The sequence below is a fragment of the Myotis yumanensis genome, unplaced genomic scaffold (genome assembly GCF_028538775.1).
Source record: "Myotis yumanensis isolate MYYU_CA2020_CCGP unplaced genomic scaffold, mMyoYum1.0.hap1 SCAF_3, whole genome shotgun sequence".
Classification (NCBI taxonomy): Eukaryota; Metazoa; Chordata; class Mammalia; order Chiroptera; family Vespertilionidae; genus Myotis; species Myotis yumanensis.
In genome coordinates, this window is record NW_027223754.1 from 129,909,998 (window position 1) to 129,929,731 (window position 19,734).

The following is a 19,734-nucleotide window of genomic DNA, read 5'->3' on the forward strand; positions in this document are numbered from 1 at the left end:
CTATACCAGAGGCCATGTGCATGAAATCGTGCACGGATGGGGTCTGGCCAGCCCACCCTGATTAGGCAGATCAGGGCCTGATGGCCAGGGGGAGGGGCTGTGGGAGGTTGGCCGGCCGGGCCCACCCCCATCGGGCCAGTTGGCTGGCCACAGTGCCTGTCATAGTGACTGGTCGTTCCAGTCGCTTGGCTTTTATATATATAGAGAGAGAGACTAGGGGCCCAGTGCATGAATTCATGCACCTCAAAAGGAACTGTGGGCTGTGAGGCTACAGTGGGCACAACAGCGGGTCTCGGCCCATCCTCCATGCCCCTGCCGGCCCCTCCCACTGCAGTCCTCGTTCCCGTCTGCCAGCAGCCCCACTCCCGCTGCCGCCATTCCTACATGCTAACGGCATGGAGCGATTGGGGCTGGTGACAACAGTGCGAGCAGGGCTGGAACCGACAGTGGGTGCAAGTGGTGGCTGCTGCCCCGATTGCCCTTCAGGAATAGGGGGAGGTGGAGAAGCCCTCAGAGGCATTTGGGGCCGGCAGCCACCACTCCCACCCGCTGATGGTGCCAAGTGATCGGGACCAGTGCCAGGCACTGTCAGTGGGTGTAAGTGGCGGCTCCGGTGCTGGCAGTAGGTGCGAGCAGGGCCGTCACCAGCAGTGGGTATGACCTGTGGCTCCAGCACCAGTAGTGGGTGCAAGCGGCAGCTCTGGTGCCGGCAGTGGGTGTGAGCAGGGCCAGTGTTGGCAGCAGGTGTGAGTGCCGGTGGGTCTGCGGCACACGGGAGCAAAGAATTTTCAGTAACCACCAGAGGCTCGCCCCGATTATAGTGACCAGTGCCCCACCTTGGTCTGGCATCCCCGCTCACCAGCTCCACCATCCCACCACAACCGACGCCCGCCATGTTCTGCACATGCTCCCTCATGGTCAGCGCATGTCATAGCGACCAGTTGTTCTGCCATTTGGTCTATTTGCCTATTAGCCTTTTATTATATAGGACTAGAGGCCTGCTGCATGAAATTCATGCATTCGGAGGCATCTCTCAGCCCAACTGGCTCCTTCTCCCAATCCCGGAGTCCTTGGGGGATGTTCGACTGACAGCTTAGGCCCACTCCCCTAAGCCGTCAGTCTGATATCCTTAGTGCTGCCACGGAGGTGGGAGAGGCTCCCGCCACCACCACTGCGCTCGCTAGCTATGAGCCCAGGTCAGGGCTTCTGGCGGAGCAGCGCTCCTACTGTGCCACCAAGCGGCAGCTCCTGCATTGAGCATCTGACCCCTGGTGGTCAGTTCGTGTCATAGCGACCGGTCTTTCCATATTATCCTCTTATCATCCTACCAGAGGCCCAATGCACAAAATTCATGCAAGAGTAGGCCTTCGCCCTCACAGGATGTAGAGTAGGGCCGCCCTCGCAGCCCAGGCTTTGTCCAGAAGGTCGTCTGGACAGTCATTCCACTGTTCAGCCCTTTGGTCGATTTGCATATTACACTTTTATTATTATAGATATTGACCTGTTTACTTGTTTTTCAGCCTTCCCCACTACAATGTACATTCCTTGAGTGCAAGAATTTTTTTCATTGCTGTTTCTCAGCATCTAGAAGAGTGCTTGACACAAGGTAGGCCCTCCCCCTGACCGGTTTGGCTCAGTGGATAGAGCGTCGGCCTGCAGACTGAGGGGTCCCAGGTTCGATTCCAGTCAAGGGCATGTACCTTGGTTGTGGGCATATCCCCAGTAGGGGGTGTGCAGGAGGCAGCTGATTGATGTTTCTCTCTCATCAATGTTTCTGACTCTCTATCCCTCTCCTTTCCTCTCTGTAAAAAATCAATAAAATATATATTTTTTTGAAAAAACAACAAAGTAGGCCCTCAACAAATAATTGTTAAAAGAATAAGTGTAGAAAGTATAACATTTTTTATGAATATGAATTTTTTACTTCTTCATAAACTAATATGGTAAGCATAACAATTAAATAGGAAGAAAAAGGTTTTCAGGCATTAGATTTCCTAACTGTAATAAGGAATACTAAATTTACCTTCAATCTTGGCAAATCTTTATTTGCTTGTTCAAGCTGAAATTTTAGTTCAATATTTTCAGATGACAACTTCAAGTTTTCCCTCTGAAGCTCCTGTTCTCTTTGCCAATGATCATCTGACTCTATTTCTGAAGTCTTCAGGAAAATACAGTTAGAAATACTTTTAAGGTTTAATAAATAAAACCTGCATAAGACATACTGAATCAGAAAACACAATGCTAAAATGGAACATTTTCCTCAAAAGAATATGGAGAGCTCTGGCGAAAATAACCAAAAATAAGTAAGAATATAAAATTTGCAGGAGAAAAGGTCATATATTTTAATTAATATTGAAAGCAAAGTCAAGTATCACTTAACAGTGTCTACACATATAATGAATTCTTCCATAAACACTCTCATAACAACTAAACTATAATGTTTTTATTTTCAGTCCAATAATAAAGTATGACTGTATTATACTCCAGCTGCACCCCACTCCCAAATTCATATGCTGAAATCCTAACTCTCAGTACCTGAGGACCTTATTGGAGATAGGGCCTTTGCAGAGAAAATCAAGTTAAAATAAGGTCATTAGGTTGGGCCCTACTCCAATGACTAGTGTTCTTATACAAAAAGGAAATTTGCACTCAGACATATAACAAAGAACGACATGTGAAGACACAGGGAGAAGACTGCCATGTAACAGATAATGAGAGAGGGCTGGACAGATACTCCCTCACAGCCTGAAAAAGGAATTAACCCTGCTAATACCTTAATTTTGGATTTCTGGCTTCCAGAACTGTGAGAATGCATTCGTGTTATTTCAGCCATCATATCTGTGGTACTTTGTTATGGTAGCCATAGCAAACCAATACACACAAGCCTACAAAAATAAGTGCGTCAATTCCTTCCTCCTTCTGAAAGCTTTCCTCATTCTTTGAGCTGAAGCAATCACTCCCTCATCAGGAACACTGTATTTGCATTTCTCTTGGCATGAACCCACCTTGGGTTTTACTTATGTTCATTTTTAATCTTTCTAAACCACAGGTTATTTGAAAGAGAAATCTGTGCTTGATTACTTTTTTCTATAAAGTGGAAAGTCTCAAATTCTCAGTTACTTATGTAGTGGGGGGAAAAGGAACCATTACGAACCTGACAAAAGAAATGAGAATTAACTTTCATCCATTTTCTCTGAACATTTAAAGGTGTGACTTTAGTAAATGTTTTGAGAACTTAGTTGACTGAAACATCTCAGGTGGAAAGGATAAAGAAAAAAAAAGAAATGCTATTTGACTTCAATTGGGAAAAAACTTGTCTTATTCCATATTGTGTAAATTGCCCAAAAGTAGTGTGTACACAAAAAGTTCATAAACTGTAGAGTTAGGCTGTTAGACCTGCATTGAAATTCTGTTCTGCATCTTTTTTTATAAGTAATTCTTTTGTTTTAAACATATTTTGATTGATTACAGAGAGAGGAAGTGTTCTGCATCAATCACTAGAGATGATATTCTCTAAGCTTCCCATGTAAATCATCAATAATACTCTGCAAAGTATTGTGGATATTAAACATAGATAGAGAGTCTAACACAACATAGATAGCAATACATGTAAGCTCCCTTTTTTCATTATAAAAAAGTATCTTTATAATACCTGGAAAAAAAACCACTGAAGGAACTTGCTATGTATGTTAGAATGTCACACAGCATCACAACAAATTCTTATTGATATTATTCACTGTATGAAATTTTACTTGTATTGAGATTTTATATCATGCTGTATTAGAAATTTCTAAGGCAAAACAAATACCTCTAAAGTGCCTTACTTTTGCTATTCTGTTACCTAATCTAATCATTTCAAGTGAGCACCAATGGTAAAACAGGGAGTACTAAAATGATTTAGGAAATGCATAATCACTAATTTTGTAAGAACTAGTCAAATGTTAGTTTAAGGAGAAGTTTATTAATAATTAATATTTTTTACAAATCCTACACAACACTTTTTCATTTGTACTAGATATGTATACTACTTGCTATAAGAAAACTAAGCTACCAAAGAAATAAAGGACTGCCTTGTACTCAAACCTGGGGCCCGCCATTTCCTGGCTGGATTGGTACGTCAGTCTCAGAGTTAGCCTCCCCAGCACACTGATCCACTGCAGCAGCAACTGTGGCAGGAGCCTGGTCCTCCCCGGGAGATTCTTCTGGGTCTGTGCAGCTGCTGTGATTGAGGTCTTCAGCTATGTGTTCCTTTCCTTTCCCATTCTTCACTAGTTCATTCTCTTCTTTGACTTTATATTCCTGCTTATTATTTTCACAACAGTCTTGATTAATTTTCTCAATTTCAGGATCTGGGTCATTTTCTAAACTGGAGTTAAAATCTGCCAAGGTATCATCATTTAGCCTAAGTAGACCTGATTTATTGTTTGGCCTTGCCTCAGCTATATTTAACTCAGTAGGATCTACAACATAGTCTGCTTTGTGTTTTTTCTTCTTACTATGATACTGTAGAGCAGTGGTTCTCAACCTTCCTAATGCCACGACCCTTTAATACAGTTCCTCATGTTGTGGTTACCCCCAATTTCATTGTTACAAATTGAACATAATTAAAGCATAGTGATTAATCACTAAAACAATATGTAATTATATATGTGTTTTCCGATGGTCTTAGGCGACCCCTGTGAAAGGGTCATTCGACCCCCAAAGGGGTCGAGACCCACAAGTTGAGAACCGCTGCTGTAGAGTATTTCTCGATTCCTGATGATATAAGTTGTCATTGGTATCTATTCCCTTCCCATTTTTATTTTTATTAAATATATTTTATTGATTTTTTACAGCGAGGAAGGGAGAGGGATAAAGAGTTAGAAACATTGATGAAAGAGGAACATCAATCAGCTGCCTCCTGCATACCTCCCACTGGGGATATGCCCGCAACCAAGGTACATGCCCTTGACTAGAATCAAACCGGGACCCTTCGGTCCGCAGGCCAACGCTCTATCCACTGAGCGAAACCAGTCAGGGCTCCTTTCCCATTTTTAATTCTGAGCACTCTTAGGGTTTTGTTGTTGTTGTTGTTGTTGTTGTTGTTGTTCCTGTATAAAGTGTTCTTTTTGTGAAAAATATTGTGCCTGTATTTATTAACACTGTTAGAAAGGGTAGAAAGAGTACTTGTGTTATGTAACAGATTCTGCTTCAGGCAGAAAGAGAAAAAACATGAAAAGAAAAGAAAAACAATAATAAAAGGGTACACAGAGTGATTTAAAGTAAGATTCTAACAATTCTTCATTAATGAGTCTTTATAAAGAACACTAAAAACACTGTCACATGTTTGATGGATAATAATGCAATAACATATTTTCCTACTTTACTTAATTGCATAGTCTTGCCACAGCAAACTCATAAAAACTACATTTAAAGTCTCTAGAAATCATTTGTAATGAAGTTATATAAGCATCATAAGAATCTTAAGTTTGCAGTTATTATATAAGAAGGATTAAAGAAGTTAATGTATATCAGTAACTACTAAAAATAAAAGTTGAATTCATTGTATTAATACATATTAAGCACAGAGATATGCTGGTTTTGCCCAGATAAAGGTAAAAATTGATTTTACTTCCAAAGTTGACCATTAAAAATATGAAAAGCAAAGCACTTACAGAAGGCCTAGAAGAGGTATCCTTTGAAGACTGTTTCTCCAAAGCATGAAGTTTTTCTTGGAGGTATCTGTTTTGTAAACGTAAATCTTCTATAACAGAATCTCGAGGAAGAGCGTGATGGGTCCTAAAAACAACATCCACAGTCTCTTTACTATCAAACTTCAACTTCTCACTGTGTTTTTTATATTAAACTATACAGGAGAGAATGAAAATGTATAACATATTTATTTACACTGTACTTATTTTAAATACTAACTTATAAACTTTATAAAATTAAATTAGGACATGACTATTTACATTATAAAATGATCCTCAGATTAAATATGGCAGCAGAGTAGGTGGATGCTGCAGAGACATGTTCCCAGGAACAAGCTGGAATTACAACTGAAATATGGAAAGTCTCCGTGAATAATCAACGGAAAACTCATAGGAGAGAACCCTGATACCCAAGAACCAAAGGTGGAGACTGCATAGAGACTGGTAGGAGGGGTGGAGGCGCAAAAGGGCTGGCCAGGCACCCACAAACATGAAGTCCCTGAGAGATATCTCAGCTGAGGGGGGATGCCACTGAGAACTCTGGGATCTAATCTCCAAGCTGGGCTCCCCAGCAGATAGCACCAAATCTGAGGAGGGTACCCACACAATAGCTAGCTGTGAAAAGTTGTAGGGTGCTATCTGCCAGGGAGTGGCAGCTGAAAGTTCAGGCACCCTCTTGAAGGACCAAAGCACAAAAATTCCCTGTGGAGCCACCCACCTTGTCCTCTGGCGGAGGAGGGGGAAGTGGAGCTATGAGAGCAGAACCCAGGACTGAAGACTTGGGGGATAGAGCTCAGAAGGCAGATACCCCAAGTTTCCTGGGCTGAGTTATTCCTTCATGTAGCGGACATCTTTCCCACATAGACATTTGCCTTGCCTGGGGGGAAGACAGTCGACATACCCTATTGGAAAACACCTTGCCATGAGGCCACTTAAGAAATTAAAAGTTACAATTAGCCTCCAGGCAGAATCAACTGCCCCACCCTATTGAAAAAACTCTCACTACACCTGTGGGCGATTGCCTGGGGGCAATTCAAGTCAGAATCCTATTAGTCTGTAAACAGAGGCGGTCTCTGGAGGCTTTGAGTCTTTGCCTGATCCAATTAGTCAGAAACAGCCTTTAACACTTCCTGCAATAGAGATTGAGAAGTGTAGAGGATCTACCTAATACATAGTCACAAACCCACACAGACAACCAAACTGAGGAGACAAAGAAACATCCCCCAAATGAAAGAACTAGTGAATTCTTCAGAAGAAGAGGTAAATGAAGCAGAGATAAGAAATTTATCAGAAACAGAGTTCAGAGTAATGATGGTAAAAATGTTAAAAAGTATGAAAAAATATATAGTAACTATGAAAAAAACACAGTCTGAGATAAAGAATGACATAACACAAATAAAGAACACATCGGAAGGAATACACAGCAGAATGGGGGAAGCTGAGGATCAAACCAGTGAATTAGAAGACAGAATTGAAAATGTGACTTAATCAAAGAACTAAAATGAAAAAGCAATTAAAAAAACAGGAGGACAGCTTAAGGGAGCTGTAGGACAACGTGAAACATACCAATATTAGACTAACAGGTGTGCCAGGAAGGACAGAAAGGGAGAAAGGAATAGAGAAGGTGTTTGAAGAAATAAGGTAGAAAACTTTCCTAACCTGGTAAAGGAAAAAGTTGTAAAAGTTCAGGAGGCACAGAGAACCCTAAACAAGAAGAACCCAAACAGATCCCAGCCCAGACACATCATAATTAAAATGCCAAAAATCAAAGACAAAGAGAGAATCTCAAAGGCAGCAAGAGAAAAGAAAACTGTTACCTACAAAGGAGTTCCCATAAGGCTGACACCTGATTTCTCATCAGAAACTCTATAGGCCAGAAGGGAATGACATGAGGTACTCAAGGTAATGGAAAGCAAGGATCTGAGACCAATATTACTATATCCAACACGGCTATCATTCAAAAATAGATGGTCAAATAAAGAGCTTCCCAGACAAAAAAAAAGACTAAAGGAATTCATCATCACCAAGCTAGCATTACAAGAAATGCTAAAGGGATTGCTGTAAGGGATTGCTGAGAAGAAGAAACAGAGAGAGAAAACCTAGCCATACAGAATTAAAATGGCTATAAATAAGTTTCTCTCAATAATAACCCTAAATGTAAATGGATTAAATGCTCCAATCAAAAGGTGTTGGGTAACTGAATGGATACAAAAACATAATCCAACTATATGCTGTCTACAAGAGACCCACCTCAAAACAAAAGACACACACTGGATGAAAGTGAAGGGCTAGAAAAAATTTTTCCATGCAAATGGAAAAGAAAAAAAAGCTGGAGTAGCAATACTCATATCTAACAAAATGGACTTTAAAATTAAGGCCATCACAAGAGACAACAAAAGTCACTACATAATCCTAAAGGGATTGATCCAACAAGAGAATAAAACCCTGGTAAATATATATATGTACCCAATATAGGTGCACCTAAATATATAAAAAAACGTCTAGAGGGTTTTAGTGAAGAGATTAATAACAATACAGTCACAGTAGGGGACTTTAACACCCCTCTGACTTCACTGGACAGATCTTCCAGACCAAAACTCTAAAGGACAGATGGATTTAATAGACATTTATAGAACATTTCACCCCAACACAACATTCTTCTCAAGTGTACATGGATCATTCACAAAGATAGACCACATGTTAGGACAAAGGATAGACCACAAAAAATCTTTTCCAAATATTTCAGCCCACACAGATTCACATCATTAAGGAAAAAAAGAGCAATTAAACCTCTAAAGTATTTGAAGTTTTCAATCTTAAATATTTTGATTCCTGTAAAAACCGAAAAGGAGAATAAAAGGATTTAGTTTTGCTCTGAATATATAGGTTGACTAAGAAAAAAAAATAAGAGGGAAGAAGCCACTGCCAAGACCAGATAGTAACTATAAATAGGTGTCAAAGGAAAGAAGAATTCTTCAATCACATTTCCCTTCTCCATCAAGTGAAATTCTGAAGGATTAAGGAAACAATGACTTAACAGTGGTTCTAAACCTTCCTAATGCTGCAACCCTTTAATACAGTTCCTCATGTTGTGGTGACCCCCAACCATAAAATTGTTTTCGTTGCTATTTCATAACTGTAATTTTGCTAATGTTATGAATCATAATGTAAATATCTAATATACAGGATGTATTTTCATTGTTCACGACCCACAGGTTGAGAACCACTGACTTAGAAGAAAAGCAGATGGTATGTAAGTTAGAAGCTCATGAGTATTCCTTAAAGGAGTTCAACTTCACATGCTCACACTACATTAATACTGACACAACAGGACATGTTAATAAAGAAACACTAATGGTAATTTTTGAAGATTAATAGGAAGAAAAACAAAGTAGAATAAATTGAAGAATGGTAAGTATCCTCATATCCAAATATTATAGGTAGGTACCCAACTTTACAATGATCATTTAACATGATTCCAGATCATTTATAAACACCTTAAAGAGGAAGAAATGAATTAGGTAAAGCGAATCTACCTTCATCTTGGAAGAAAAGAGTGAAACAGAAATCTATAAATGGTTTTAACTGCTGTTGTTAGGATACGATTTTATTTTTCTTTGCACTACCAAGACAAAGCTAGGAAAGAGACAGCAAACCAGGAAAATCTCAAAGTATTTACTAAAAAGTGGCCTTCAGGGTTCTGGTTCTAGGTAAAGTAGAGTAAACACACCCAATCTTGTCTCCCAAATGCATGGAGCATCTACTTAAGAACTTGAAAAGTTAAATAGTTTACAGATTGGGACAAAATTCCAGACTTTGAAGTATTAGCAAACAGGTGATGAATTTATGTTTTCTTTTCCTCTGATATTTACTAGCTCAAACACATTATTTGAAACATTAAAGTGAGTATTAACACTGAGGGAGAGTGTTCTGGGGAAGCCTTCAAGTTCTAGCGCAAAGAGTACATGAATCCCTCATTCTTTCTTTCTTCTGTCTGGTCTTTCATACCTCAACCCTCAAGCAATACCATAGGCAGTGGTGGCAGAGACAGCAATGGGAATCCAGAGGTGGCAAGATTTTATGGAGGGAAATCATTTCCTCCAATTAGCTGTGATTGATAAGGTGGTAGGAAGAAAGTAGTTCCCCCACCTACCCTCACCTACTTCCTGCCCTTCTGTTGTTTGCCTGGCTGCAAATGTACACAATTGCTGAAGTACACAGGATAACAGGGTAACTAAAGTGCCAGTTTGGTTGAAAGTACCTAAAGGGGCTGTAGGGAAACAGAAACGGAGGAGTTTCAACAATTATAAAGTTGTTTATGGATTTCTGGGCTCACCCTTGAGCTGTACATGCATGGATCTGATCCTATTGTGAACACTGAAGACTCTGAGGACTGAACTAACAGAGAGAAGACACGTACCAAGGTGTCAACTGGGAGGTACACAGTCAGGACAGATGCCAATACCACTGATAATGGAATCAGAGCCCACAGAAAGCAGGTGGGAATTTTGGGCCTGAACCTATCCAGACCAACTGCCTGCTATGTAGCTATTTTTATTATAATAGAATTTTCCATAGCATTTAACCAAAATCCAGTGTCCTATAATATATTATTCAAAATTTCAAGAATACAATTCAAAATTATATGGCATATAAAAAAGGAATATCTCAACTCAGAAATGCCATCAACAGAACTCAACTTTAAAATACATAACATGTTTACTAGTATTTTATCAGTTTCTATGGGTCAACCAGTTTCCTTCATTATAATGAACTAGAGGCCTGGCACACAAAATTCATGCACGGGTATGGTCCCTGGGCCTGGCCTGTGACCAGGGCCATCTTCCCCAGCTGCCTGCAGATGGCCCCGCCCCCCGCCACCACCCACCCCTGGTTTGCTGTTCACCATCAGGTGACTGGAGCCTGCTGGCCGGGGAAAGGAACCAAGAGGTGGTCAGTGCACCTCATAGTGACTGGTCCAGCGGTTGTTCTGTCATTAGGGTCAATTTGCAAATTACACTTTTATTATATAGGATAGAGACCTGGTGCATGGATCGGGCCCAGCTGGCCTGCCCTGAAGGGGGCCCCGGATTGGGGTGGGAGTCCATGCTGGGGACAGGGTCGGCCTGGGTGAGGGTCTGCAGGCGGTTTGCAGGCTGACCATGCTCCTGATCAGGGTGGGGGTCCCCACTGAGGGGCGGGGCCTGCCTGGGCAAGGGTCTGCTAGTGGTTTGCAGGTTGGCCATGCCCCTGATCAGGGTGGCAGTTCCTGCTGGGGGTGGGGCCAGCCTGGGCAAGGGGCCGTGGGCAGTTTTCAGGCCTGCCATGCCCCCAGCTTTGCCAATGACGTCTGGAAGACATCCAGTCTATCTGGTTTAATTAGCATATTACCCTTTTATTAGTATAGATACCACATTTCTAAGCAATAGTGTACCTCATATATGATATCTCATTTTCTAAGTCAAGATTTCTCTTTTTTAATTCTTCCAACTCTTTTTCTGACTCCAAAGCTTGCACTCCCATAACTTGATTAACAGTCATGCCAGTTGTTTTTAGTTTCCTCTGCAAAGTTAGTTTCTCTTTATCAACTCTGTGGGATTAAATAAGAAACATGAAAATATACTATCCACTGTGTGGCTTGTTCAATTTATTGAACTGTAGCTTACTCATTATAAGACCAATATACAAAAATCAGATTGTTCTGCATTTCCTAGGAACTAACTTATTTTCAAATTATAGGAAACCCCATTTATAAGTTGTTAAAATACATTCAAAACACATTTTAAAGAAAGAAAATAAAAAATCATAGATAATAATTCATAATTAAAATTAGAGAATTTCTTATATCATCAAGAACAATAAAACTATATAACTTCCAGGTCAATTAAAGACTTTACACATAATTAATTAGGTTTACTTTACACTCACTTGGCAAAAAGATCCTTCACAGTATTCAACTGCTTTGTTAGAATATAGATTTCCCCTTCTTTCTCTTTTAACTTGTTTCGCATTCCCTCTATTTTGCTTTGCCATTTTTTACCTTCTTCCCACTTAATTAATTCTTCTCTAGCACTCTATAAACAATAAAGGAGGAAGAAAATTACCAATATTATTTTCAATTTTAAGAGTTATCAGTTACAACTTACTAGAACAATGGTAAAATAACTCTTCTTAGAAAGTAAGTAAATAGGTTCTAACTTCTACAAATGTTAGACATGCCAAGCTATTGGCTAAAATGACCTTCAGTTTAAGTAGCCTGTATTTTATAACTTGACAATTACAATTCTGGAGAATAGTTTGAACTAATAACACCCTTACGGAGTCTTTACATGAAGATTTTTAATATAGACAATCATGACTACAGTAAGCTTGGATCAAAGAATCTATATGTGCAGATGATCAACCCAATTCTGTCACCCCATAGCAATATCCTAGCATCATGGCCCTTTCAAATCTTCAATGAACATTACTTTTCTGATTCAACAAATTATTTATTTAGTGCTAGATATGTACCAAAGTATTACCTAAGAATAGAAGCAATGAATAAATCTAACAAAAAAATCTATCTTCATGAATATTAGTGTCCAGTTTATGTTGGTTGAGTGTATGGATTAGGGAAATGGAGCAAAATATAGAAAAAAACAAACAAACAAAAAACAAGAAAAGAAAAATTGTAGTTATGTTAGTGTGATAAGTGCTAAAATGGCTGGGGGACAGGGAAGGAATTAGGGCCTTTTAGGGATAGGTCTCATGGCTTGTGATAATTAAGATAAAGTGTCCAAGAAAAGAGAAAAACAGTCCATGTACTGCATAAGTTTCAGATGTCCTACTGGGCACTCATATAGTTAAAAATTCTGTTCACAACTATCTGAGCTAAGAACTTCTATCTCCATTCTACCAAGCAATTTTTAATTATTTTACTATGTAATAAACTTTCTAGGAATGCCAACAGCCTTATAAAAGGAAAATTTGTACATATACTGTACCAACAATTGTGTATCATTTTAGAAATGAGATTATAAATGGAAATGCCACTGTGACATATGAGCTGCCAATAGAATATATTGGACTAGTATTAATCTGCATTCATAGCTCTGAATTCACATTAACACAACCTAGAGGTGCAAGGACAAGACTACCTCATTATGACTTTAAGGGAAGTCATGCCAGAGCATTTACATTTGCTAAAATATGAAAAATATATAAATATACTATTTTCATAATTTTTTCTTTTATGCTTTTCCTTTATCTTTTATTTAGGACATTTATAATGATAAATTTGAAATTAAGCATGTAGGTACTAGTTTATATTAACAAGGAATTTCGTTTGGAATAGTAAAGAAGACATTATGAAACACTGCATTTACTATAAAAAAAGAATGTTGGGGTTGAAAGGGTTAACAACCATAACTTTAAGTCAAACACCCAGTTGAAAGTCAAATGCCCAACTAACAGAAGTTGCCCAGCTGGTGTGGCTCAGTGATTGAGCGTCAATCCATGAATCAAGAGGTTGCTGGTTCGATTCCCAGCCAGGGTACATGCCCTGGTTGGGTGCTGGATCCCAGTAAGGGGGCATGCAAAGGCAGCCAATCAATGATGTTTCTCTCTCATCAATGTTTTTATCTCTCCCTTCCTTTCGCTCTAAAAATTAATAAAAAACATTTTTAAAAAGTTGCTCTCTCAAAACTAACCTTTCTCATACTGGCTAAGTTTTTAATCTCTTTTATTTAGTTCGGCTAAAAATTATCCTTTAAAAAAATGTAAAAACTTCACTAAGTGTTTGATAGTCATTAACTCCGCCCCCCCCCCCCCCCCCCCCCGGCCGAAATATAACCAGGAATTTTGTGTACCTCCAGAAATATAAATATTAGTTGGGGGTATAACATATGTAGGTAAATTTTTCTGCATCATATATTGCTTTGTAGGGATTGAGTAATTCTATTCCATCTGACATTACCCTCTTAAGTAAGATTTAGGAAAGAAAATAATTTAAAAATGAACAATAACAACAATAAAAACAACAAAGGCAAATATCACCAAGGGTCTGTTCTAGACTGGGGAAGAGAAGGCAAGAAGAGAGGATGGAGAGAGAAGTAATCTTTTCATATTTTCTGTTCCAACAGCTTCTTACATGTTGATTTCAGAATAATGTTATTGCATTTAAATTTTTTCATTCATCCATCAAATACTGAGCATCTACTATGTGTCAGGCACTCTTCTAGGTGCTAAGGAGACAACAATAAACCAAACAGGCCACTTCTTGCCATCAAAGCTTACAGACCAAAAGATGAACACATAGCTAAGGAAATCTCTAGTCTGTCAGATAGTAATAAGTCCTATGGAGAAAAGTAAAGTATCATAAGAAAAATAGGACTGCAAGGCATCAGGGTGGGTTTTTTAAAATACAGACAGGCTACAAACACTGTTTACAGAGGAAAAGGTGTTGAAATTTGTTTTTATACTCAATGAAAGGATTCTTTGAGTATAAAAACATTCATGAATTAGGAATGCCCAGCACTGTGTAATCTGAAAGAACATTCTCACTAGACTCCTAGCTATAAATTTTACTATTAGTGTAACTTTCTGTGTTCTCTCTCTATTTCTAGTTAGTAATAACGTCGTACACTGGGATGAACTCGATGGCTTACAAAAAACTTTCACAAATTATTTCACTGTCAAAATAATCTTGAGAAATTGTTAATAGAACTAGTATTATTTAATTTAAGGAGTAATAAGCTGAAACAGAGATTAGGAGTCCAGGGAAAGCCACAAGGCTATTGAGGTATTCTGATAGCAATCAGATTAGGAACTGGTATCCAAGGATTATTTAAACCTTTTCCCCAGGTAGGAGAGAGCAAAGAGAGCAATCTAGAAGGGTAAAGACATTTTGATCTTCCAGTTTGCACCAATAAAGCTTCTGACAGCAAGTATGTTGTGGTTCCATGTATATAAATGCAAGCATTTTCATCAAAATTATACTGACATTGGTCAATTTTGATACTTTTTGTAATATACTCTGTTAAAACATTTAGTCCCATTACCTATTTTCTATACAGTCATTAAAATATGTAGTTTTCATGTTATGAAAATTTATTTTATAGATATTGAATATTTTCTGGGTAAATTTTTCCTAACCATAGTTCCTCCACTGTGATTTTCTTCAGGGGCAAACATTACCACTAGAGGCCTGGTGCACGAAAATTCATGCACTCGGGGGGAGGGGAGGTCCCTCAGCCCAGCCTGTGCACTCTCGCAGTCCGGGACCCCTCAGGTGATGTCCACCTGTCCACTTAGGCCTGCTCCCCAGGGGATCGGGACTAAGCTGGCAGTCAGACATCCCTCTGGCAGCCCGGGAGCTCTCGGGGGATGTCTGACTAGCTTAGGCCTGCTCCCCTAAGCCGCAGTCAGACATCCTTAGTGCTGCCTGGGAGGCGGGAGAGGCTCCCACCACTGCCACCGCCATTGTGCTTGCAGCCGTCAGCCCACCTGTGGCTGAGCGGAGCACCCCCTGTGGGAGTACACTGACCACCAGGGGGCAGCTCCTGCACTGAGCATCTGCCCCCTGGTGGTCAGTGTGCGTCATAGTGACTGGTGGTTCCCCCATTAGGGTCAATTTGCATATTACCCTTTTATTATATAGGACTAGAGGGCTGGTGCACAAAATTCGTGGACTAGGGGGTGGGGTTCCCTCAGCCCAGCCTGCCTCTCTCACAGTCTGGGAGCCCTCAGTGGATGTCCTACTGACGGCCACAGTCTGGCAGCAGAGGCTCAGAGCAGGCGTCCCGTGTGTGTGTGTGTGTGTGTGTGTGTGTGTGTGTGTGTGTCTGCTGGGAAACACACACACAGGGCATTGGAGGGAAGTGCAGTGGGAAGGCAGCCCCCAGGTGGGCATGCTCCTGGGTCGCAATGGCGATCCCAGAGCAGAAAAGCATGGCCTGCAGGCAGCCCCTAGGCTCAGAGTAGGTGCTGTGTGTGTGTGTGTGTGTGTGTGTGTCTCTCTCTGCTGGGGATCTGCCCCCAGCCACACCGTGGAGGCTTGGAGCAGGTGCCCCTCTGTGTTGATCTCTCAGGCTCCTGGCCTCCACTGCATGTTGTTCTCTCCCTTGAGGTGTGGCCAGGGTGGGGTGCTGCCTGCAGACTGCACTTTCCTGCTCACAGATCACCATGGCGACCCAGGAGCATGCCCACCTGGGAGCTGCCTGCAGGCTGTGCTTTTCTGCTCTGGGATTGACCCAGAAGCAGACCCATTTGGGAGCTGCCTGCCCTCTGCACTTTCCTGCTCTGGGATCGCCATGTTGACCCAGGAGCATGCTCACCTGGGTGCTGCCTGCAGGCCGCACTTTCCTGCTTGCATATCACCATGGGTTCCCGGCTTGCAGTGGGGCTTAGCGGGGCTTAGGCAGAACATGGGGGTCCCGGCTGGTGGCGAGGCTTAGGTTGCGTGGGGCTTAGGCAGTGCATGGGGGTCCTGGCTGGGGGCGGGGCTTAGGCGGCACACGGGTGTCCTAGCCAGAGGTGGGCTTAGACAGCACACGGGCATCCTGGCTGGGGGCGGGGCTTAGGCTGCATGGGGCTTAGACGGCACATGGGGGTCCTGGCTGGGAGCGGGGGTTAGGCAGCGTGGGGCTTAGGCAGCACACGGAGGTCCCAGCTGGGGGCGGGGCTTAGGTGGCACACGGGGCCCAGATGGCGGCTCACACTGTCCCGCCCTACCTGCAGTATGCAAATTAGCCGACATCTTTGTTGGTTAATTTGCATATCACGCTGATTAGCCAATGGGAGGTGTAGCGAAGGTACGGTCAATTACCATCTTCATCTATTATTAGGTAGGATAGTTTACTTAAATTGTATGAAAATTTTAAGCAATTTTTCTCACATTATAGAATCAATTTAAGAGTGGGTTGGTTACTTTAATATTGCTGTAAATATTGACTATATTCCAAGTCACATCTTTCACCCTGAAATAACAGTGCTGCCTATTGAAGGATAAAAGGACACGTTTGGGTCAAGGTAGAAGAGAAAAATGCCCAGCTTTTCCCCCAAAGGTCAAATCACCAAATGTCAACAACTACATTGGGAGAAGTGATAAATAAATAAGCAAAATTTGCAGAGATTTTTGGATGTCAGGAAGATGACATGGACATGATGTAGTAATTTCCAAGTAAGGGTGACATTATAGGGGTCTCCTCAAGTACATTTGTCTTAGACTTCTCTATATTATTCAGTATCACTTAAAATATGTATTAGGCCCTCAAATTAATATAGTATATTAGCTATTCATCAATTACTTATTTAACTTAGTCTTGTACCACCTTAAGTATATCAGTATGTTTCTCCACATACCTTTTCTTTCATAGGCTTTATTTCTACCTCATCCACTTTTCTTTCTAGTTGGCTTTCTAGCTTTTTAATTTTCTTTTGGAGTTCTTCAATTAAACTTTGTTTATTATCTATCAGAGTTTTACCCTGAAAAATAATATGCATTTTAACATTTTATAAGTAAAAATGTATCAAACAAAATACACACCAAATATTCCAACTACAGAAATTTTCTGAGACTACAGTTTACCAAACATTCTAAATGACACTACTGATATATAACATGGTAATTTTTTCTGCATTTCAATAGATATATTTCTTTAAAATTATAAATACAGTGGAGATCACTGAAGGAATTAGCTAAATTAATCAAGGGGACATGCAAGCTAGTTCCAGGGAATATATGTGAAATTAAAAAGTGGGAATGAACTGCTACCTACATATAAATCAAAGATATTATCACAATATAAAATTACCTGTAATCCACTGGTTAGTCTTTTTATTTGCCTTTTCAGTTCATCATTCTCTTGTTCAATTTCATCTTTTTCTCTAAGCACTTTATTATAGGCTTTTTGTTTTTTTTGTAGTTCATTAGTTAAGTCATTCAAATTATCAGTTAGTGAACTTTCTCTGTTTTTACTTGTTTTAAGAGCTTCTTTCAATGTTAGAAGATTTTCACTTAAATCTTCAATTTGTGACTAATATATAAAATAAAGAAAAATTTAATTCATGAATCTTCACCAAATATTAATGATGAAAGCAATATAATATGAAATTACACCATTAAGACTTAAGAAAAAGTTTTTAATCTAAAAGTTTAAATATAATGGAAAAAAACAACCACAAACTATATATATTCTTCCATCTTCATTACAATTAATCAAGTATACTTTGAGAAAAAAATATAAAACAAAACATGAAGAAACAATCTAAAGCAATTTATCTTCAACAAATACCCAGGGCCAAAATTTTATCTAATAAGGATAAGTAAATGTTTCATTGTGGCTGAACTAATTTATTAAAGAAACAAGTACAATGTAGAATGTATACAGCAGTGTTTTAAACACTATGAAACTTCAGAGTAGTATAAATGAAATCTCTGACTTGAATTAATTTCTAATTTACTTTGTAAAGACAAGACATAAAAGGGTAACTGGCAATACTAGACAATATGCTTAAGAAAGTATACATAGGAAGGAAGTCTTATCTGTCCTATACATTAACAGTGATGGAAATACTGGTACTTAAAATATATTTTGTTGAGCCTGGCCAGCATGGCTCAGTGGTTGAGCATTGACCTATGAGCCAGGAGGTCATAATTCGATTCCCTATCAGGGCACATGCCTGGGTTGTGGGCTTGATCCCCAGTGGGGGGCATGCAGGAGGCAGTCAATGATTCTCTCTCATCAATGATGTTTCTATCTCTCTCTCCTTCTCCCTTCCTCTCTGAAATCCTACATAATAAAAGGCTAACATTCAAATAGACCAAACAGCAGAACGACCTAACAACCAGTCACTATGATGTGCGCTGACCACCAGGGGGCACATGTGGAACATGGTGGGCGTCGGCCGCAGTGGATGGTGTAGCAGGTGAGCAGGGGCACCAGACCAAGGCAGGGCGCCGGTGGCTGTCATCGGGGCGAGCCTCTGGTCGTTACTGAAAATTCTTTGCTCCCACAGCCACAGTCCCGCTGGACACTCACACCTGCTGCTGGTGTTGGCTCCACTTGCACTGGCTGCCAGAGCCGCTGCTCACACCTGCTGCTGGCACCTGGCGCCAGCCCCAACCACTCGGCGCCGTCAGCAAGTGCAAGCAGCGGCTGTAGGCCCTGATTGCCCAAGGGTTTCTCCACCTCCCCCTGCTCCTGAGGGGCAATCAGGGCTGGCAGCCGCCACTTGCACCTGCTGATGGCACTGGTCCCACTTGCACACGTTGCTGCCGCCAGCCCCAATTGCTCCGCATCATCAGCAGGTGCGAGCGAGGCTGGCGCTGTCTGCATGTGGGAGCGGCAGCAGTGGGAGCAGGGCTGCCAGCAGATAGGAGACCAGGGGCCACGTTGGGAGGGGCGGGGCGGGGGCGCAGAGGATGGGCCGAGATCCGCCCCCATGCCCACCACAGCCTCGCGGCCTACAGTTCCTTTCGAGGTGCACAAATTCGTGCACTGGGCCCCTAGTCAATAATATATTAAAAATTTATTTTAAAAAGTCTGAGTAAAATCTAATCATTATACAGTTTAATGGTAGTGAAGTGCATATACATATAAACAAAGAGCAAGTCAAAATTATAAACAAAAACAACATATAAAAAGATTTTTCATTTTACTTAGAATATAGTATATAAACGTGTGTAAAGAAATTTAAAAATCATTATGAAATATATACATTTTTGGGGGAAAAAAGTTTAAACTACCAAACCTAACAGTCAGGTAATAAAATAATAAAATACATTGCCCAAAAATAATAATTTCAAAAATAGTTTTCAGAGCCAAGTAGCTCTATAGATTAAAAGTCAAGAACTACATGATTCTCATAAACTATTTCAGGGGATAAAAAAGGAAAGCTAATTAACGCATAAACTAGCAAAAACCAGATAGAAAATTCTGATATGGCAAAAGAAAGAAAAAAAAATCTACACACTAAAAATCATATGTAAATTTTTCTTAAATTTAATTCTATTAGGAAGAGTAGCTTCTATTTTGCTAATTCCTATATTAGCCTATATTTT

At 40.4% G+C, this 19,734-nt stretch overlaps 1 protein-coding gene across 3 annotated transcripts in view; it reads right to left on the reverse strand.

Moving 5' to 3' along the window:
- CEP290 (centrosomal protein 290) overlaps nt 1–19,734 on the reverse strand; it is a 117,489-nt gene that overhangs the window by 18,274 nt on the left and 79,481 nt on the right. For 2 of the 3 annotated variants that reach the window (XM_070409593.1, XM_070409594.1), the window contains exons 39-44: nt 17,486–17,707; nt 17,034–17,156; nt 11,619–11,764; nt 11,125–11,280; nt 5,655–5,778; nt 2,024–2,158 (exon numbers count right to left, since the gene is read on the reverse strand). In XM_070409593.1, coding sequence (XP_070265694.1) covers nt 2,024–2,158; nt 5,655–5,778; nt 11,125–11,280; nt 11,619–11,764; nt 17,034–17,156; nt 17,486–17,707 — 906 coding nt within the window. The remainder of the gene's footprint in view (nt 1–2,023; nt 2,159–5,654; nt 5,779–11,124; nt 11,281–11,618; nt 11,765–17,033; nt 17,157–17,485; nt 17,708–19,734) is intronic. The other variant, XM_070409595.1, reaches the window with a different exon arrangement.